The 20793-nt window shown below is 38.8% G+C and overlaps 3 protein-coding genes across 5 annotated transcripts in view; 2 read left to right on the plus strand and 1 right to left on the minus strand.

The window, feature by feature from the left end:
• Positions 1–8665, plus strand: part of LOC130559892 (protein inturned-like) — a 32438-nt gene extending 23773 nt beyond the window's left edge. For 2 of the 3 annotated variants that reach the window (XM_057343239.1, XM_057343222.1), the window contains exons 5-16: positions 262–380; positions 467–556; positions 866–943; positions 1334–1517; positions 1604–1657; positions 1797–1859; positions 2473–2691; positions 2880–3419; positions 6008–6102; positions 6586–6775; positions 7165–7304; positions 7790–8665. In XM_057343239.1, coding sequence (XP_057199222.1) covers positions 262–380; positions 467–556; positions 866–943; positions 1334–1517; positions 1604–1657; positions 1797–1859; positions 2473–2691; positions 2880–3419; positions 6008–6102; positions 6586–6775; positions 7165–7304; positions 7790–7901 — 1884 coding nt within the window. In that variant the 3' untranslated portion in view covers positions 7902–8665. The remainder of the gene's footprint in view (positions 1–261; positions 381–466; positions 557–865; positions 944–1333; positions 1518–1603; positions 1658–1796; positions 1860–2472; positions 2692–2879; positions 3420–6007; positions 6103–6585; positions 6776–7164; positions 7305–7789) is intronic. The other variant, XM_057343231.1, reaches the window with a different exon arrangement.
• On the minus strand, positions 8503–11484 carry ino80b (INO80 complex subunit B). Its single transcript, XM_057343468.1, has 5 exons — positions 11136–11484; positions 10628–10814; positions 10066–10211; positions 9418–9590; positions 8503–9301 (listed from the first exon to the last, which is right to left on the minus strand). Exons 1-5 carry the CDS (start codon positions 11176–11178, stop codon positions 8837–8839), a joined length of 1014 nt encoding a protein of 337 aa, XP_057199451.1. The 5' UTR covers positions 11179–11484; the 3' UTR covers positions 8503–8836.
• A 264-nt stretch (positions 11485–11748) lies between these two features.
• aadat (aminoadipate aminotransferase) lies at positions 11749–20616 on the plus strand. The gene is made up of 14 exons (XM_057343305.1): positions 11749–12189; positions 12707–12777; positions 12903–13071; positions 13248–13380; positions 14729–14803; positions 14903–15112; positions 15779–15844; positions 16038–16120; positions 16548–16644; positions 17251–17312; positions 17446–17510; positions 18092–18198; positions 18477–18578; positions 18768–20616. Exons 2-14 carry the CDS (start codon positions 12711–12713, stop codon positions 18858–18860), a joined length of 1329 nt encoding a protein of 442 aa, XP_057199288.1. The 5' UTR covers positions 11749–12189; positions 12707–12710; the 3' UTR covers positions 18861–20616.
• Positions 20617–20793: the final 177 nt, after the last annotated feature.

The raw sequence follows: 20793 nt of genomic DNA on the forward strand, positions 1-20793 counted from the left end.
CTGTACGATCGCTGGGGGAGTGTATCGAGCACAGAAATACTACGTAATACGCCCAACTCGTTTTTTGACAAGTTAACCATGTTAAGCATGAGGACAGCACGTTTAACATTGTAAAGAAGTCAGAATGCATGACACACCGTTGCAGCACCCCTTTAATTCAACTGTTCATTTTGTGTATATGTTGTGAATTCCCAGTTTGTTTTAAACAAAATGGGGGTTTATTCCCTTTTTTAACTACAGTGCTTTTCTATTTTCTTATAGCAGGAGATCTTGTACCAGTATCCGGTGTCAGAGGCATCGGCCCAGCTGAAAGCAGTGAGAGGGATTTTTCTGACACTCTGTGACATGCTGGAAAATGTCACAGGTGGACAAATAGTCAGGTGAACAAAGACCAAATCTACCCCTAAAAGAAATATTCTGCAACAAAGTGAATTCTGAGTTATCTCCTCTCTTCTCCTCCCTACAGTTCCTCACTGTTGCTTCGGAAACAGTTGGTTCACGTGGGTTACTGGAAGGAAGGATCCAATCTACTGGTTTTAGGTGCGCCAGCCAGCAGGTAAAACTGATATTGGTAATGAAACAGGTTAAACTGGGCCAGAAAATCTGGTTGAAACAGAAAGTTGGTCCAATTGGTTTGATCCAGTCTCTTTATGAATTATTCTCGCTTTGAACCTTGTTTTTCCCATAACAGTCTTATTCAGTAAACAAACAAAATCACTTCTTATTTCTGGCATTGGACATTCAATTAGAAAATGTTTCTTGCTTTGTATCAGCATGCAGACATATTTTATTTCAGGGTAATTTTAGCTTTTGTTTTTGTTTACAATTACAGCAGCTCTATAAGTGATTTCTGTCTGTTCTGCAGGGTTCCTCTGCTGTATCTGCAGACTGTGATCGAGGGAGTTGTCCGAACACTCAAGGTCATGTATGGTTCCCTTGACAGGTGGGTCGTAGAGCATTTATTCAATGTGCCACAATAATATGCATTGAGATTAGTTTTATCAAAATTCCTCCCCCCTAATAATTCATTATCAATATGAATAATCATCTTTACTGTTATGCCCAAAATTGTAAATACAATGACTGTGATGTATTATTTTAATTGTAAAGTCTTTCACCGTGTCTACACCGGACGCATCGCACCGTGCAGCATCAAGTGTGGACAAAATGTAAAATTATAATGGGTTCTTATGCGTTCCATTGTCTTTTTTTTGCGTCTGATGTAGACACAGTGTTAATGGCAAAAAAAATTAAATATTATATTTTGGGGTTAAAAATTACATGTATTTTTCTTCGTAAGATTCTAATTCTCTCACTCACTCTCTGTACTCAGTGCCTTTTGTGAGATGGAAAACGGATCTCGTCTGGATCACTTCTTCTGCCTGTTTTTTCAGCAGCTTATCCAGCCATCCCATTTGATTGACAGCTCTAGACCCCCCACCCCTGACATCTCAGGGACGCTCTTCTTAGACAGCTTACCAGCTGTTCGCTGGCTCACCTTACCAGCAGACATAAAGGTGTGATTACCAGATAGAGTAATTGAGCTTTAAATTTCCGTGACAAAAATGAAAACAAATTTTCTGTTCTGTTTGACCTTATTTAGGTTGAGGTGGACACTGTCCTCTCCGATTTTGAGTCCTCAGATTTTGGTGACATGGTAAATCCATTTAAAATGTTTCGATTCTGAAATGTAAAAGCGCAACTTAGATCTTAATTGAATTGTAAAGGACTAAAAATGTGGCCTGTTGAACCATTAAAATCAGTTCACTGATCTGTCTCTCTCTTTCGTTGCCCAGTCTGAAGACTTCTATGGGATGAGGCGTCTATACGTTATTTTGGGCTCTTGTCTGTTCTACAAGGTAAGTCTCAAACGTAAGCGTGCTTTTTTGATACCAAATCACCCATATTACTGTGATAGTGATAGTTTACCCCAAAATGAAAATACAGTCATCATTTATTCACCCACAAACGAAGATATTTGAAAGAAAGTTGGTAACCGAACAGCGCCAACCCCCATTCACTTCTATTTTATGGACACAAAACCAGTGCAAATGGGTGACGGTTACCAACATTCTTTCAAATATCATCTTTTGTGTTCTGCAGAAGAAAGAAAGACATACATATTTTAAACGACAAGAGGGTTAGTAAATAATATAATACATTTCATTTTTAGGTGAACTATCAATTTAACATGATTTAAAAAAACACAATTAATGGTACATAAATTTCAAAAAATATAATCCTGCCTCATTCAAGGAATTTAGTATTTCTAAATAAATGTGTTTATTAAAAAATGTAATGTATAAATTGCTATGAATGTAAGTAATAGCCAAATTAAGTAATAATGCTTACGCAGGTGTTTTTAAAATTGACTTCGGAAAAAAGGGGAAATGCAGCTGATGAGCACAAAAACCGAGTTTGACTTTCTCTAGACATCGTCTGTCGGTTGATCGTCTATGTGATGTCACACAGGGATATCTCATAGCAAATCACCTACCAAAGGAAGACCTGCTGGATGTGTGTCTTTACTGTCAGCATTACTGTCTCCTGCCGCTGGCATCAGAGGAGCGCGTGGGGCAGCTGGTGGTGTGGAGGGAGGTGTTTCCTCAACGGAGAGCGCAGCCAAGTCCCGCCTCTCATCCCGGCCACTGCGAACCACATGGACGCTACTTCCTGCTCATAGTGGGCCTGGTGAGACATTGTTTAGCATTATGACACATCTGACTCGTCATTTATAGCAGATGTAACATTTCAACATTTATTGTGAAAAGTATGAAAGCTGTCTATCAAGCCCAGAACTTGGTAGATTCAGGAAGAAATTCTTTAATTTGTTGACACATACTTCACATCCATTGTAATGAATCTAAATTTGTCTCCAGCGACACTTTATGCAGTGTGTATTGCTGGAGAGCGGAGGCTGTGCCTCGCCTGCTCTTGGATCTCCTGGTCCTGACTGCGTGTATGTGGACCAAGTCAAAGCCACACTCCTTCAGCTAGAGAGTCTCGACGCAGGTATTGAAGAGCGTCTCTGTGCTCCACCCACACCCTGCTTGTCATGCGCCGATTGGTTCCTTCCTGCGGGTGGACGGGATCGACAAGATGCGGTTGGAAGCTCACCGATCCTTAACCGTTTGACAGCAGCCATCAAACCCCCATCTCCAGGGTCAATTGGTCGAAGTCTGTTTGGGGAGATGGGGTCGGGTTCGTCAGGTTTAAGAGGACGAAGACCAAGTCCACAAAGGAGTCTGTCCGATAGCGGGAGTGAAGGTCACGTGGAAGGGCCGGGCCCCTTTACTTCAGGTTTGAGTCCTTTTGCCACACCGGACACGGTGCGGAGGACTCCCGCTAGTGGCACGCGAAGAGACTCCCTTGGGTCGGGCGGGTCTGACGGCAGTGGAGGAAATGCTGGATTTTTCAAGGTGTTTGTCTTAGTGAATTATTATTTATTATATTATATGATTTATTATATTATATGATATTATATATTATACACTCACCTAAAGGATTATTAGGAACACCATACTAATACGGTGTTTGACCCCCTTTCGCCTTCAGAACTGCCTTAATTCTACGTGGCATTGATTCAACAAGGTGCTGAAAGCATTCTTTAGAAATGTTGGCCCATATTGATAGGATAGCATCTTGCAGTTGATGGAGATTTGTGGGATGCACATCCAGGGCACGAAGCTCCCGTTCCACCACATCCCAAAGATGTTCTATCGGGTTGAGATCTGGTGACTGTGGGGGCCATTCTAGTACAGTGAACTCATTGTCATGTTCAAGAAACCAATTTGAAATGATTCGAGCTTTGTGACATGGTGCATTATCCTGCTGGAAGTAGCCATTAGAGGATGGGTACATGGTGGTCATAAAGGGATGGACATGGTCAGAAACAATGCTCAGGTAGGCCGTGGCATTTAAACGATGCCCAATTGGCACTAAGGGGCCTAAAGTGTGCCAAGAAAACATCCCCCACACCATTACACCACCACCACCAGCCTGCACAGTGGTAACAAGGCATGATGGATCCATGTTCTCATTCTGTTTACGCCAAATTCTGACTCTACCATTTGAATGTCTCAACAGAAATCGAGACTCATCAGACCAGGCAACATTTTTCCAGTCTTCAACTGTCCAATTTTGGTGAGCTCGTGCAAATTGTAGCCTCTTTTTCCTATTTGTAGTGGAGATGAGTGGTACCCGGTGGGGTCTTCTGCTGTTGTAGCCCATCTGCCTCAAGGTTGTGCGTGTTGTGGCTTCACAAATGCTTTGCTGCATACCTCGGTTGTAACGAGTGGTTATTTCAGTCAAAGTTGCTCTTCTATCAGCTTGAATCAGTCGGCCCATTCTCCTCTGACCTCTAGCATCAACAAGGCATTTTCGCCCACAGGACTGCCGCATACTGGATGTTTTTCCCTTTTCACACCATTCTTTGTAAACCCTAGAAATGGTTGTGCGTGAAAATCCCAGTAACTGAGCAGATTGTGAAATACTCAGACCGGCCCGTCTGGCACCAACAACCATGCCACGCTCAAAATTGCTTAAATCACCTTTCTTTCCCATTCTGACATTCAGTTTGGAGTTCAGGAGATTGTCTTGACCAGGACCACACCCCTAAATGCATTGAAGCAACTGCCATGTGATTGGTTGATTAGATAATTGCATTAATGAGAAATTGAACAGGTGTTCCTAATAATCCTTTAGGTGAGTGTATATGTGATTTATGTCATATTTATTGCTATTTTAATAGTATTAACAGAAAACAAAGACTTCAAAGTTTTTCATTTTGGAGGCATTTTTGAACATGGGGGGGGGCACAACCTCTAAATTTCAGGCCACGTCTTTATTTTGTATATAGGCGAATCTCACAGAATACACCTGGGTGAGACATTAGATTATATTTAGCAAAAAAAATAAAACCTATTTTTAGGACCATTTTTTGTTTGCACCCGATGTGTATTGTGAACTTATTTTTATGGAAAAAAGTACACCCTGTCAATCTTCTTCATCGTAAGAGGTAATAAAATTGATATTTTATGTAAATAATAATACAAACATTTAAATATTAAGTATAAATACATTAAATAGAAAGTATTTATTAATCGCAGCTGTATTTGTTGTACTGAAAAAAGTCTGAATTAAATCTACTTACAGTAAAAAAGTAACATCTAGACAAAATTATTTAGCGTGAGAATTCTGTGGCTTAAGAAGATTTAGTGTAAAATATAACTTTGTATTTTATGAGATTTACCCATATTATATTAACATAAAACATTGTTGTCTAGATTCTGTTGTCACATCTCACAAACATTTCAGAGTTTAAATTTTGTCTACCAAAGTCAGTATGTATATCACCACTACAGTATTTGCTACATATGAATTATGCCATGTATTATTGAGTATGTGCTCTGAGTGCTTTCCAAAACCACATCTTGTATAGCAGTATCAGACTCTAGAACTGTAAATCAAAACCAAACATCACTCATCTGGGTTAAACTGGCTGAACGTGTCCGACAGAATGGACATCCTGGACCAGCATATCTGGCTCATAAATTCTGATAGAGAGAGACAGCCTTAATCAAATGCATGGAAACTTGCTTTCATCACATTTATTGAGTTAGTCGACTTAGATTCATGGTCGAAGCAGGAGACAGTAGCTGCCTTTTAAGATTAAGTCCACGTGAAAATCCTTTTACAAAACCAAGTCGGACAAAGTTCAACCCAAGATGTATTATTGGAAAAACAAACCAAAGCTACCTCTTATATTCAGAAATGTTTTTTTGTAGCTTTGGTATTTTGTTTGAGACTGAGGTGGTGTTTTGTCACACATTACTTTATCATTTTTGACTGCAAAGAGCTACCAGTGCAGTGGACTGACTTGCTTTAAACTTCAATACAACTTTTATACAGGTTATACTATACTTTAAATATTTCACTAAGAATGATTCATTTCAGTTTATCCTAAAACTATCGTATTCTTACTTAAACCTTTTCTTTTGGTGTGCAGATTCCGCGTTTAAAGCATCCTAACCCCTTCTACCTGGGCTCCTTGAAGAAAAGTCTGACAGACAGGGAAACAGAGGAGATGCACAATGTTCTCAAGTGAGTTGCAGATATTCACTAGTGGTGGGTGAAATAACCGTTTAAATAGTGAACCGGTAGCAATAATAGAGTGGTAATTGTAGTTCTGTTTAAAAATGATTTTATGTTTAGCTTCGTTCTGCATTAGTTAAGCAGCTAATTGTTATTGTCAAAATCGCTGCTGTCCTTCTAAAACCTCGTATCTTCATATTTCGTCATTTTTATTTTTTTTGGCATAAGTCATTATTATTAGTCAATCTTTATGTTTGTCACTGGGTTTTGTTAATATCTAACCAATATAAAGTATTGAAAAGTGCTTGTTAACTTTGACTAAACAATATTTAATCATTTAAAAAGTACTGTGTTTTTTCCCATTTCCCGATTTGGAGGTTTTGGAAGGACAGCAACGATATAATAGTTTACATAATAACATACAAATACAGAAATTAAGCTTAGTACATGTTAAGGAACTGATTCCTTGTTTTCTTGTGTGTCTGTTGACAGACTAACAGCAGGTGCCGAAAACACACTGTTCCACTATGTCTTGATGGAGACGATGCAGGGCATCTTTATCGCACCGACACATAAGGAAGTACATCAGCTCAGCGGATCCATCCACCCTCAACTCATCCAGAACTTCTATCGCTGCTGTCTGTCTATACGGCACGTCTTCCAGCAGAGCCTCCCGACACGGGTAACAACAGCTCTGCTGATGGAGCTTTCACTAATTTAATAGGATAGATTTAAATGACACAGATTTTATTTTGAAATATAATGAACTTATTGTTTATTTTACATTTTAGGGCTGTCAGCTTATGTATAATGAGCCAAATGTATTTATCAACATAATAGCGTTTCATTCATTGGTGATGTTTCATGTCTTTAGTATTAATAATTAAATTCCACAATAAAATGACTACAAATTTAGAAAAGAAGAAAAACTTTGCTTGAAGCATACCAAATAGAAGTAAAGGAGATCATGTTTGCAGTCTAAATTATTATTGATAGGTTTTTGTTAAATAAATAGCTACTACTGCAGATGATCTTTGTATTCACAGACATGTGTCAATGTGTGTGTTGCAGGATCGAAGAGGGTCAGAGCGGCCGCAGAGCACTCGAGGTTTGGGTCCAGTCAAAGAACACGGTGTTCTGTTTCAATGCAAACCTGAAAACTGGACGGATCAGAAGAAACCAGCGCCCATGATGACATACTGGGTTATAGGGTACGTAATAAATAACTTTCATAAAGAATGACTTCTAACCATCTTGTGCACAGTTCCTGAAATTGTTTTTTAAAACATTCAACTAAAGAACGACTTGACTTCATATTGGAGACCTATTTACAGTACATTTTTTGTAAATGCATTGTTTTAGAATTTAATAAAACAAAACGGCATTTATCATTAATTGACACAACACCATATTAAAAATAAACTGTTTACATTGTTTGTCATGTCTCTGAAATCATGAATGCAACAAATAGCTGCTTTTTGTAGTTATGCTTTATCGGAAATCAAGCATGCATTCATTTCATCATTTATCAGCCGGTTTGCATTTTATGCACCAATATGCTGTTCCAGACACTTAGAAGTGAAATACTTTCCCATAGTTCTCCTGTCCATACAAACCAAAGCATAACAATAAACAAATACTGTTAGAAATATTTTCAACACAAGAATTGTGACCTTATTTGCTGTTTGTGTTCCAGACGGATGCTTCTAGAACCAGTGCCTCAGGAGTTCTATGTGTGCTTCCATGATTCTGTCGCAGAGGTTCCGGTGGAGATGGCATTTAGACTGTCTTTCGGCTTGGCTGTGTGATGTTCCAGAATGCTAAATGTCATCTGTAACAATAGCATGCTCTGGTCTGGTACAGGAAGGAGGTGGTTGTAAGCTTTAAGGGAGATATTACAAGAAATTACTTTACATGTGGAAAATGGGAATTGTTTCTGTTTGAGGCAAAAGGTGGCTGATTATTCAGCCGTCACAAAATCTGAGCACAGTCAAATGTGATCTATGCACGGCCGTAGTTATATAGCTACTACTGGTTGTCCTGAGTTCATATTTAGAGCCAATAAATGCACCTGCAACGGTTAAAGAAAACTCAACTTTAATACATCAAACCATGCTGGACTTCTTAAATGTTCACAAGAAGCAACGATGCTTATGAAACCTCAACAGCCTTTGGATTTCCACTCAAGATCTTTTTGCTTGTCATATAAACTTTCCTTGCTGGATCAAGCGGGACGACGTTTTATTGGCAACAGCTATGCAGAATTTATGACCACATCCTTGTGAAGCGAACGCGATAACTTTTTTTCAAAATGTTATTTAATGTGTGAAACTGTGATTCCAGTTTTATTTTTTGTTATACATTATTCAAAAGGTGCATATCACTTATTATCAAACAAATGCCAAAAGATTGACTTCAGTGTTCTTTATTTCAGTCTTGTTACAAAAATAAAGCTGTTCTTATACCTTCAGCTCACACACAATACAATGTAGCGACGTTTTATTATCCAAATTATTGTTCATAAATTGTTTTTGAAATGGCAATGATTTTTGTTTTGTGTTTATGAATAAAATCCACTGTGGCTTACCATTTACAAAATAAATTAAACTTCACCATGATTTCACACTGACTCCTTGTATTAAACATAATTGTATGAACCAGACATGTGACACCTGCATGATTTAAACAGACCAAACATTATAAACAAAACAAAACGAACGCACAAAGCTGCAGCTAACAAGTTTTAAGCAACGCCCTCCACCAATGTCAGGTTCTTCTTGTAACACTCCAGACTGCACAGTGGAGTCCCAGTCTTGGAGCAGGAGTATTTCTTTAGATTGGAGCATCCAGACACTCCACAGTTCACCGGCGTGGGAGGAGGAGCTTGGGGTGATGCAGGGGTTGGGTGAGGTATCCCAACAGGGTAGGATACAGATGCACCCTGTGCAGAACTGCTGTAGCGGACCATGGGGAGCTGGGCCTGTTTTGACTTGCGCTCCCTCATACTCTTGATCTTGGCTTTGCTGGTCTTGGTGAGCCTCTCGATGGTCTGATTCTTGCTCTCCTCTGCTTTCTTGGCGGCCTGAAGACGACGTTTGCGGGCACGCTCTTCACGCTTCTGCATCATCTCCGCCGTGAGCTCCTTCTCCTTGTATCCCATGGGGAGCTCTAGTAAGGGCTGGCTTTGATGTTTATGTAGAAGCGCTTTCTGTTCAGATAAAGAAAACACTTGATTGAATTCCGAAGCTGGGTGCATAACTAATCCTCTCCTGTGTTTGTATTATATTGTGATCAATTTTAGCTTTTTTAGTTTTTTCAACCTACTTGTCTAGCTGTAAGCAAAGACTCGTCGATCTCTTTCTTCAGCTCTCCATTATCATCCAGCTCTCCCTTTTCCAGAGCATCTAGCCACCTCTCCTCCTCATCCATAGGGACTTCCAGAAGTGAATATGTGCCCATGTCTGGCAGTGGAGATGGGTCAAGGTTGCTGTCTTCATCTGTGTATAACAAACAACAAAAAATATATACATGTTCATGGCACAAAATGATTTGGGTCAGATGGATTGGTCCGGAACGACAGAGCTCTGATGTCAAAATTAGAGTCGGTCCGGGATTAACGTTTAAAATGAATACTCGACTAAATCTGTGCGTAGATATGTTACAGACTAATCAGATTGTTTTTCATTACGTACTTGAACCAGTATTTAAAAAATGTAAACAAAGAGATGCTGGTTTTGCCTGTTGTTGATATATATCAGTTGTAAAGAATCGCAGTGCGCTTATAGCAGGACGTTAAGTTATCAGTGTCCCAATGTGAAGTGAGCTAGGGTCCTTACCAGTGCCCAAACCCGTGTACCTGCTTTATTTCATTTTTATTGCTCGGTATGTATGACATTATGCCTACATGACAGTAGTTCACTCACGTCGGTCATCTCAAGGCAACATTTTCACCCCAATCGCCCAGTCACTCACCCAGCCAGGCTCTGTACTGCTCAATAGGGACTCCCTCTGAAGGCACATCATCATCAGAGTCTTCATCCTCATCATCATCATCACTGTCTACATTCAGCGGTGACACCACACGCAGAGAGTCCGGGATCACTGTAAACGTGGGCACACTTAAAAAAGGAAAGAAGTCACCTCTCGTTCATCTGATCGCTTTGATAAGGTTGGGTGCTATTTCACTTTAATTATAACGTTTTTTAAGATGTATTTTTTAGGGCCTGGGCAGAAAAATGTCACGAAGCTCAGAAAAGCACGACACGGTTTTTATTCACATCTATTCACGAGAAAACAATGTGAAATAGCATTCAGTCCTCTGAATCTATGAACTGTCTGTGACGTCAAACTATAAACTTTATTAACTTAAACTCGTATTGATATTATAATGAGTAAAATGCAAAAGCTTGTAGTTTAACCAGCAGATTACTAAACTACTACATACCAGAAACTGAAAGTCTCATATGTGTCAAAGAAATATGACTAACAATGCACTGCTATCAAGCAAAACACAAAAGATTTCAAAAGCACAGACCTTTTGGTGCCTAATGTTTGTCCTCCTAGTTTGATCTTGAGTTTGAGTTGAGGGGGTTTGAGTACCATGCCGGAGTCCGACTCCAGAGCCTCAGAGGAGAAACTGTGTCCATCATCCCGATGATGCTTCTTCTTGTGTTTCTTGTGCTTTTTGTGTTTCTTCTTGTTGATATAATCGTCCCCATTTCCTTAAGAACACATGGTATCTTTTAGCTGATCAGGGACCAGTCAGAATAATAAACAGACACTCCAGCTGGCCAGTATGAAGCACGTACCCTTTCCCTTGTTAATATCTGACATTTTGAAAATCCACAAAGACAAAAACATAATTTCGAATGTCAATGATCTTAAAAAAGAATTAAACATGATCCTCCCTGTTAGTAAGGGTTATAGCCTCATTTACACTAATATGAAATAGTAAACACTATGACTTTCCTTTAACTTACATACATTATATCTGACTATTAGGCCCGCATACTCATACATTGCAACACTTTAAAAACACTTACCGGCTAGAAACCTGGGATGTATCATGTCTTTCCTTTTCCCCATGGACACACAAATTTGCCTGGCCTTAATGAATAACCATAACAGTAATCTTAATACACATATATCACTTTATATATTTAGCTACATGACGTACCTAAACCTAACGCTAGCTAAAAGCAAACGTGCGAGATCTACTTGAAATTATGCGCCAGATGCAGGAAATGAATGCTGTGCTCTTATTATAGTAAACTGCGTTAATGAATAAAACACAGCATGACGCAGATATCAGTTATGAGACGATACAGAACAATACGCATATTTTTGTGAATAATAGTTGTAGCCTAGCATTTTAGCGGTGTTTACTGAGCAGCGCTAGAGTGCCAAAGGATTGTGGGAAATGTTGTTTAACCTTGAAAGGGGCGGGGCTTGTTTGACGTGTATAAACAATTTTCTTTTTTTTTTTGCTTTTCAGCGTTTATTTAGATGCTTTAATTTATCGGTGCATTCAAGAGAGCGAATTATTTGTTTTATTTTATTTTTTTAAGAGAAAGCCATGATGTGAGATTACGTATGCAGTGAAGAGACGCACTGACGCCCTCTCCTGGTACTGTAACTAAACGTACAGGGCAACGCTTTTGACAGAAAAATGGAAATTACCACCGTCGTTCCACACATGTAACGAAACGAGCGTATATATTTAACTATATATTAAAATTACTGTATTTTATGGAAGTCTTTTCCAAAGCATTGTGCTAGCAGCATTGTGCTTTTCCAATCCATTGGACCAGCGGATGTCGGCAAGCAGTGTTGCAAACGCTTGAAAACAGTGAACCATTTTGGTTCGGTGTCGATAAACATCGTTTCTCTCATCCCTATATCGGGCATGTTTGAGAAACGATGTGCAGAGTGACTCAAGGGGCGATGTGATTTGGGGAACTGGTTCAACCGGTTCACAGAGAAGCACCGGTGCTACTCGCAAGGAACTATTCGTTTACTAAGCCGATAGCGTTTGTCTAAGAAACTAGAAACTACACAGTCCATAAGGCTTTGCAGGGGGCGCTCTGAGTCCTAAAGGTCAGTAAACATCCCCGAGATATTAGGCATTATTTGCTGTAAATGTGCTTTGGTTATAAATGTTTGAACCACTCTCGATGATTTACAAATTTAGCTTGTGCTTTAATATTTGTAATAATACCTGGTTGTTACACTCATGTTGTGCTTTATTTATTTGGTTGGTTTAGCTTAGCCTCAATTTCACTTACAGAATGTACAGCTTTCACACGTTTTCTAGGACAATCTAAATACTTTATCTCTTCTATTTTTAAGGGTTACCCTAGGTGTGATTATAAAATGAATGCTTTTGTGCTTGTTACACAATTCGCCTTTTAATTTGCTTTGTATTCTTATATTTTACGTTTACCCATTGGATTTTATTCAGATCAAAAAAATCAATTAACTTTACTTTTGTGGCAAGATTTCAGTGACACTGTTGCACAAATCACTATATTATATTTTAATGTATGTATGTGTTTATTTATTTATTTTAAAGACAGTACATTAAAATTCATTTTCTCCACTTTTCTCCATTTAGAAACATGAACTATGCTAGATTTTTGACGGCTGTAAGCGCAGCACGGAAACCTTCACCTATTCGCCTGTTGAGTGAGTCTGATATTCTCTATGTGTTGAGTAACATGTATTTATGTTTTTCTCATTGACATAAATAAACTGTCTGACCGAAATGTGACCTAATAAATGACACAACACTATTTCTTTCTATAAACCAGCTGAGCTTCAGCAAAGATCTCCTCCATCTCTGATCTCCCTGGCTGGAGGTGCCCCAAACCCCAACACCTTCCCTTTCCAGTCTGCCACGATTAAAGTGAAGGGTGGAGATGATGTGGTGTTTGATGAGACTGTGATGAAGAGAGCGCTTCAATACTCTGGCTCATATGGGTATAAAATCCAGAAACTGTCTGTAATCTAATATTTTGAGTGTGAGCCAGTTATAAATTGTTTCTGGGATTTTAGTAGGTACACATAATACCTGAAGATACAATGTGATTTTGTACCTTAATAAGGAAGACTGCTTATGTAAACCTAAACATTCTCTTGTCTTTGTGTATTTATAGTATTCCAGAGCTGGTGTCATGGATGAAGAACCTCCAGGAGAGTCTCCACAACCCTCCTACTGCCAGCTACAGCCCAGAGAAAGGACAAATGGAATTGTGTGTCACTACAGGCAGCCAGGAGGGCCTCTGCAAAGTACACCTAGTTTTACATCATTAAAGGAGTAGTTCTCTTTCAAAATAAATTTTCATGATAATTTACTCACCCCCAAAATGTTTATGTATTTGTTTCTTTAGTCGAAAAGAAATTAAGGTTTTTGATGAAAACATTCCAGGATTTGTCTCCATATGTGACCCTGGATCACAAAACCAGTCTTAAGTAGCACGGGAACATTTTTAGTAAAAGACAAAAATACATTGTTTGGGTCAAGATTATCGATTTTTCTTTTATGTCAAAAATCATTAGGATATTAAGTAAAGATCATGTTCCATGAAGATATTTTGTAAATTTCCTACCTTAAATATATAAAAACTTTATTTTTGTGAGTGGATGGTCTGCCACAGTGCCCCTGATTAACAACTTCAAAGGCCATTTTCTCAATATTTTGATTTTTTTGCACTCTCAGATTCCAGAGTTTTAAACGGTTGCATCTCAGCCAGATATTGTCCTATTCTAACAACTCATACATCAATAGAAAGCTTATTTATTCAGAGTTTTTTGACCCATAAGACTGGTTTTGTTGTCCAGAGTCACATATAGTGGACTTCAATGGACTCCAAACGGTTGGAGGTCAAAATGACAGTTTCAGTGCAGCTGATTAGTGCAACGTAATTACGTTGAAAAGGTCACGCTTGACGTAGGCGGAAGTACCGAGTCAGTGTTTACAAGTTGAACGTGCAAGTTTTCAACGTAATTACGTATTCCGTGAGGTCATGAACGCGCATCGCAGAGCAGAGCAAGGCGAGCATTTGTGTTTATAAAGCATATACATTTATTTTTTTTATAGAAAATGACCGATCGTTTCTCTAGATAAGACCCTTATTCATCGTCTGGTATCGTTTAAAGCCCTTTGAAGCTGCACTGAAACTGTAATTTTGACCTTCAACCGTTTGGAGTCCATTGAAGTCCACTACAGTATATGGTGAAAAATCCTGGAATGTTTTCATCAAAAACCTTCATTTCTTTTCGACTAAAGAAACAAATACATAAACATCTAGGATGACATGGGGGTGAGTAAATTATCATGAAAATTTATTTTGAAAGTGAACTACTCCTTTAACGTCATGCACGCACTGTGTATTTACTAGCAATGTTTCAATATCGTAGCTAAAGAATTTTCTTTTTTTTGGGTGAACTATCCCTTTACCCAAAAACGTTTTTCCATTGATTACATTTTTTTCTCAGCAACTTTGTTATGTGTCTTTCAGTCTGTACAATATGCTGAATTTACAGTATTTCTGTCAACAGTCGAATTTCTTCAATACTTGTTTGTGTAAACTGTTAATTTTAAGATTTGAGATTTAGCTCACATTTTGTATTTCAGATATTTGAGATGCTTGTCAATCGTGGTGACAATGTCCTCCTTGATGCACCTACATACTCAGGAACTTTGGCAGCGGTAAGAACACGGATGCATTGGTGCAAGGAGGCCTTTAATATTAGCATTTCATGTTATATTTGTGTCTTTAAATGCTCACTGTAATAATTGGTTCAACAGCTTCAGCCGCTGGGCTGCAACATCATTAATGTGCCGAGTGATCAGTATGGAATAATCCCGAAAAGCTTAAAGGGCGTTCTGGCACAGTGGGATCCAGCAGATGTGCAAAACACGGGTAGTACTGTACCAAGACTTCTGTACACCATCCCCAATGGAGGAAATCCAACTGGAGCATCAATGACTTTGGAGAGGAAACAGGAAGTCTACGAAGTAAGAGCTGTTTTAATGTCCTATCCTTGGCTGATTTCCTAAGTTTGCTATTTGACGTGGGCAGTACTATATGATCTGGGGTTGCTGCAGTTGGTCAGGTCTAGGTTCAGCAACATTATGTGCCCAAAAAAATAAGGGCAGCTGACTACCTGAATATACTGAATGACCAGGTTATTCCATCAATGGATTTTTTCTTCCCTGATGGCACGGGCATATTCCAAGATGACAATGCCAGGATTCATCCTGCTCAAATAGTGAAAGAGTGGTTCAGGGTGCATGAGACATCATTGCATGGATTGGCCACCCCAGAGTCCAGACCTTAACCCCGTTGAGAATGTGCTGGAGAAGACTTTGTGCAGCGGTCCGACTCTCCCATCATCAATACAAGATCTTGGCGAAAAATGAATGCAACTCTGGACGGGAATAAATGTTGTGACATTGCAGAAGCTTATCGAAAGGATGCCACGGCGAATGCGTGCTGTAATCAAAGCTAAAGGCGGTCCAACGGAATATTAAGAGTGTGTGACTTTATTTTCGGACGGGCAGTGTAGATTTTGTTGCCAGACAGCTTGGTGACCAGAACATGTGTGGGCAAAACAAGGTCAAAAGTAGTACATCCAAACGCATTCTTTTGGATCACATTTTCGCTATTATTTTCTCTTTCAGCTTGCAAGGAAATATGACTTGCTTATCATTGAGGATGACCCATATTATTTCCTTCAGTTCCAAAAAGTAAGCACGGCTTATTTATTGCTCTCTTTAAATAAACTGTTTGTATTTGAGTGATTTATTATCAGGTAATAGTTCTTATCCAGCCGACTTTTCTGATAACCTCTGTGTTTATGTTCTTGTAAAGTAAACAGTTGGTTATAATTCATGCAAAGTCAACACGCTTATAAATTCTGGCGTTTCTTTTGTACTTCAGCCTTGGGCACCGACGTTTCTTTCCATGGATGTTGATGGACGAGTCCTTCGAACGGACTCTTTCTCTAAAATTCTGTCATCAGGGTGGGTGCTGTTAAAAGCACGTTTGTGCTTGAAATGTCGATGAGTACATTTAAACAGCTGTGCTTTTTTATTAGACACAGTTATCAGGGTTGTACATGGAAATCCTCATGGAAGCATTTTTCCCTAAGGGTGTTTCTGTGAAGAGTGAGGGTGTGAAAAACTAGTGTACTTATCCTGGGTCTCCTGTAGCTCATAAACATTCTCGCATACATAAAAGGGTTCTTCTGAAAAACATATCATCAGGAGGCTGAAAAATATTTCGATATGATTATTATAGCTATATTGCTCAGTCCTATTCTGTATGTCCCATCATCATCTGATGTACCTTTGGGGTAGTTGATCCTTACGTATTGTACAACATGATGTAACATATTTGTTAATAATAATAATGTTATGTGTGTATGATTTATGTTTTCTCTGTTGGTAGGTTAAGGGTTGGATTTATCACAGGGCCGAAACCATTAGTGGACAGAGTGGTACTGCATATACAGGCCTCTACGATGCACACCAGCACCTTCACACAGGTCAGTCACACTTCACACAAATACACACACACACACACACACACACACACACACACACAGAAAAGTTTGTACGAAGAATTGTAAGCATCCATTTTGTGGTAAGAAGGAAGGATGCTGGTTGGCTTGATGATGTGTGCTTATAATGTATGAGCTCCCAGGGGTACGCAGCTCTGTTCTTGTGAATTTAAACTGTAATTAATCACACAGTGTGAATCTCAGGAGAAGAGATGTGCTGAGAAAAACAAGCGTAAGCATATACTGGTACCGTCAGTGTCAGGTCTGTTGCATGTGCCATGATTATAAAGATCATTGTCACTATGATCACTTATAAGTTATATCTAGCAACAGGCTCCAGCACTCCCAGCGACTCCCAGCAACAAGCATGAAGAGAATGGACAGTACCAAAGAAGAAAGACAAAATTGTGTCCACCCACAAGTTGTTTTCATTCAGGCGGTCGGATAGGGACTTGGGATTTTGCAAGCTCTTGCTAATTATGTGTGTCTATGGGCTGAGATATTATTAACATGGTTTTAATTATAAAATAATGTGAAGTCAGTGTAATGTAGCGAATGAAAATGTTATCTATCTTCTCTTTGTGTCTTCAGCTGATGATTTCTCAGCTGTTGCATAGTTGGGGTCAAGATGGCTTTCTTAAGCACATTGATGGGTTAGTAAGAAAATTATGATCAGTTTGACTGTAAGTAAGTAAGGGTTTAATTGTGAACGTTGTAAACTGTATTCTTTGGGCTGTTAGTGTTTAAAATGAACAGATGGTAAACATTTTTTTTTCTAATCTGCAGGGTCATTGAGTTTTACAGATGTCAGAGGAATGCCATGCTCTCCTCAGCAGACAAATGGCTTAAAGGTAGATAATGAGTTTGTCATTATAATCAAAAGCAGCGATGTCTACATTGCACAAAACTGATTTCAGAGCTGTATGCGTACTACGATTGTTGTTTTATTATTAAATGAATTTATTGTTAATTGTAATAGCCCAATATGACATGCGGATACCTAATCCAGTAGTTCTCAAACTGGGGGACCCCGAGATGGATCCAGGGGGCCACAGATTTTGTGGCATTTTATGAAATATAGAAATTGATCATATATTTTATGCAATCAAACATCAGAAAAATAAGACCACCAGACAAAATAATTGATGTTTCAGCATTGTATAACCGAATATGTTTTTGTTTAAATAAAAAAGATTATAAATCTTTATTTGGGGGGCCGCAAAGCGATGCACTCTACACAAAGGGGGCCTTACAACGAAAAAGTTTGAGAACCACTAATCAAATGAATTGCAGTAATCCCAGATTTAAAAAATGTATACCAAAAGACTGTAGCACTGTGGTAGCTAGTTTTGTTTTTCTTTAAAAAAAAAATCAAGTCGGGTTGAAGTTATGTTAATTTTTGTCTGTCGTGTCATTTGCATTTGTTTTATAGATGTTGCTGAGTGGCATCCTCCCATGGCTGGCATGTTCCTGTGGATTAAACTCAAGGACATTAAAGACACACAACAGCTTATAATGGAAAGAGCTTTAGAGAAAGAGGTCGGAATGCTTTAATGTACAAATACACACTCATTATTTTTCTTACAATTAGAAAATATCGTGTACAGCTGGCCAAGTTTGAAAATCGCTTTACCTCTAAAAAGGTAAAATGGGTTTTATTGCTTTAACATATCCGACGCCTTAATTAATTCCTTCTGGTAATCAGAATAACTTGTATGACTATTAAACGGCCGTGAAGTATTATATAGATAGGATATTTTTTGTTAAGGTAACCAACAGGAGTAATAATTTTTTTCATACTTAGTATTTGTCTGTAGGTTCTTCTGGTGCCTGGAGGAGCATTTAACATCAACAGCTCAGACCCATCTCCATATGTTAGAGCCGCCTTTTCTCTCTCCACACCTCAACAGATCGATGAGGTACTTAAGACAAGATCAGACTAGTGAGCTGCCTATCTAGATGCCATGTTAAGGCATTCCCGATGTTGAAAGTCCGACTTTGATCTGACCACGGATACGCATTAATGCAGCCTATATTTTCTACTTACACAATATCTACTTTCACACACTGTTGTAATAATCAGATTTGCCTTTTTATTTTATCCACAGGCTTTTAGGAGACTCGCTGATCTTATTAAGGATGCCATGTGCTTGACTGATTCCCAGAAAGGACGAGTTAAGGGTCTGATACATACAGTCTAAATCACAAATAAAATCCTGCGGTCACATGCCACAACTGAAAATCTGAAATTCTATAAACCTCAGTAACGTCATCATTACAGTAATCCTTTATTCCCCTTTTAAACCAAATTTTCACACTCCAGTCAATATCAGATAACAACACTTTAATTAAAATATCACTATGATAATGAATATCATTTGAGTATTAAGTGTGGATTACAACACATCACGATAAAACTTCTTTTTATAAGGAGATTCATTTGATTTCAAAACTTTAATGTAGTTTAAAGAGTAACGTTTGACAGTGATATGGATGTATTTACTTGTTTTAAACCATGCAAGTAAGTACTTAACCTCAACGCAAGTTCACCAGCTTAATGAGTGTGTGTCTTGTTTCTTTCACACAACAGAGCTTTGTATACAGTACTCAGGGAAAGGGCTTCTTAAGAACTTGGACGCTCTTTTTTGCATGAACTTGGGAGTGTGTGTATTTTGCTTAGATGGCTTATTCACCAGTTTCTTTTAAGTTTTATCAGTTACGCAAACCGGTAATAAAGATACTTCTCATCAAAAGTGGTCAAAGTGCTGCAAAAGTGAATTGACATTGACCAACAAGAGCGGTTTTCTTGAATCAAATGCGCAAGCGAGTAGACAGTTTACTGAATGCATTACCAGACAATTTTGGTCTCAGACAATTCAAACAGGATTTATGCAAGTTGCCATGTATACAAAATAGAACTGGGACTACCATGACGTTGATGTTAAATGGTAAAATCATGGTACTTTGATTGATGTAATGGTGCTAAATGTATAATATATTCATATATAGGCTACCATCTGATACCATCTGACGCTGCTTGATACCACCATGGCATTACCACTGTACATGTATGCAAAACTGTGATATTTACCTGTGATTTTAAGTTTAGATTCAAAAATAAAAAAGCAAATATGTTTGCCGTTATGTGTGTCAACAGGGTGAGCTTTTCAGGGTTATGCCACTTTATTTATATAAAACTAGATCACCATAATGTTTTGGACATGGCACCAGGGCAATGTAATTTTAGTGCTACTATAGTATTCTTTCACATTTACATTGTCATTTAGCAGACGCTTTTATCCAAAGCGACTTACAAATGAGGTAAACAATAGAAGCAATTGCATAAGGACAACAAAAAGCACAAGTGCAGTAAAACTGGTCTCATATAGCCTACCACAGTATACAAAGCAAAGTAGAAAGAGTAGAGAAGAAATATACGTCAGAACTGGTCGGTCAGGTGCTGACGGAAGAAATGTGTTTTCAGCCGATTCTTAAAGATGGCTACAGAATCTGCTGATCTTGTGGCAGCGGGCAGATCATTCACAAATGTGGAACAGATCCAGAGAAGGTACGTGAGAGTGATTTTTTTCCCTTTTTGGGATGGCACAAGACGTCGTTGGTTTGCAGAGCGTAGGGATCTGGCTGGTACATAAGTCTGCGAGTGAAGATAAGGGGGTGCCGAACCAGTGGTGGTCTTGTAGGCCAAGAGCAGAGCTTTGAATTTGATGTGAGCGACTGTAGGGAGCCAATGTAACCTAATGAAGAGAGGAGTGACGTGTGCTCTCTTCGGTTCATTGAAGACCACTCTTGCAGGTGCATTCTGGATCATCTGTAGCGGTTTGGTTGTGCAAGCTGGGAGTCCAGCCAGTAGTGCATTAGAACAGTACAGTCTCGACTAGGACTTGCGTAGCGTGCTCGGACAGGAAAGGTCTAATTTTCCTAATGTTGTAAGGATGAAACTACAGGACCTGGTGGTGCTGGCAACATGATCCGTGAAGTTTAGCTGATCATTGATTACCCCTCCCAGGTTTCTGGCCGTTCTAGAGCATACTAAAGTATGAGCATACTACAAAAGTATAGCATACTTAAATTCCTTTATACAGTATGAACTTATGTAACGATACAGTACTAAAA

Source organism: Triplophysa rosa, linkage group LG1 (assembly GCF_024868665.1).
Source record: "Triplophysa rosa linkage group LG1, Trosa_1v2, whole genome shotgun sequence".
Taxonomy (NCBI): domain Eukaryota; kingdom Metazoa; phylum Chordata; class Actinopteri; order Cypriniformes; family Nemacheilidae; genus Triplophysa; species Triplophysa rosa.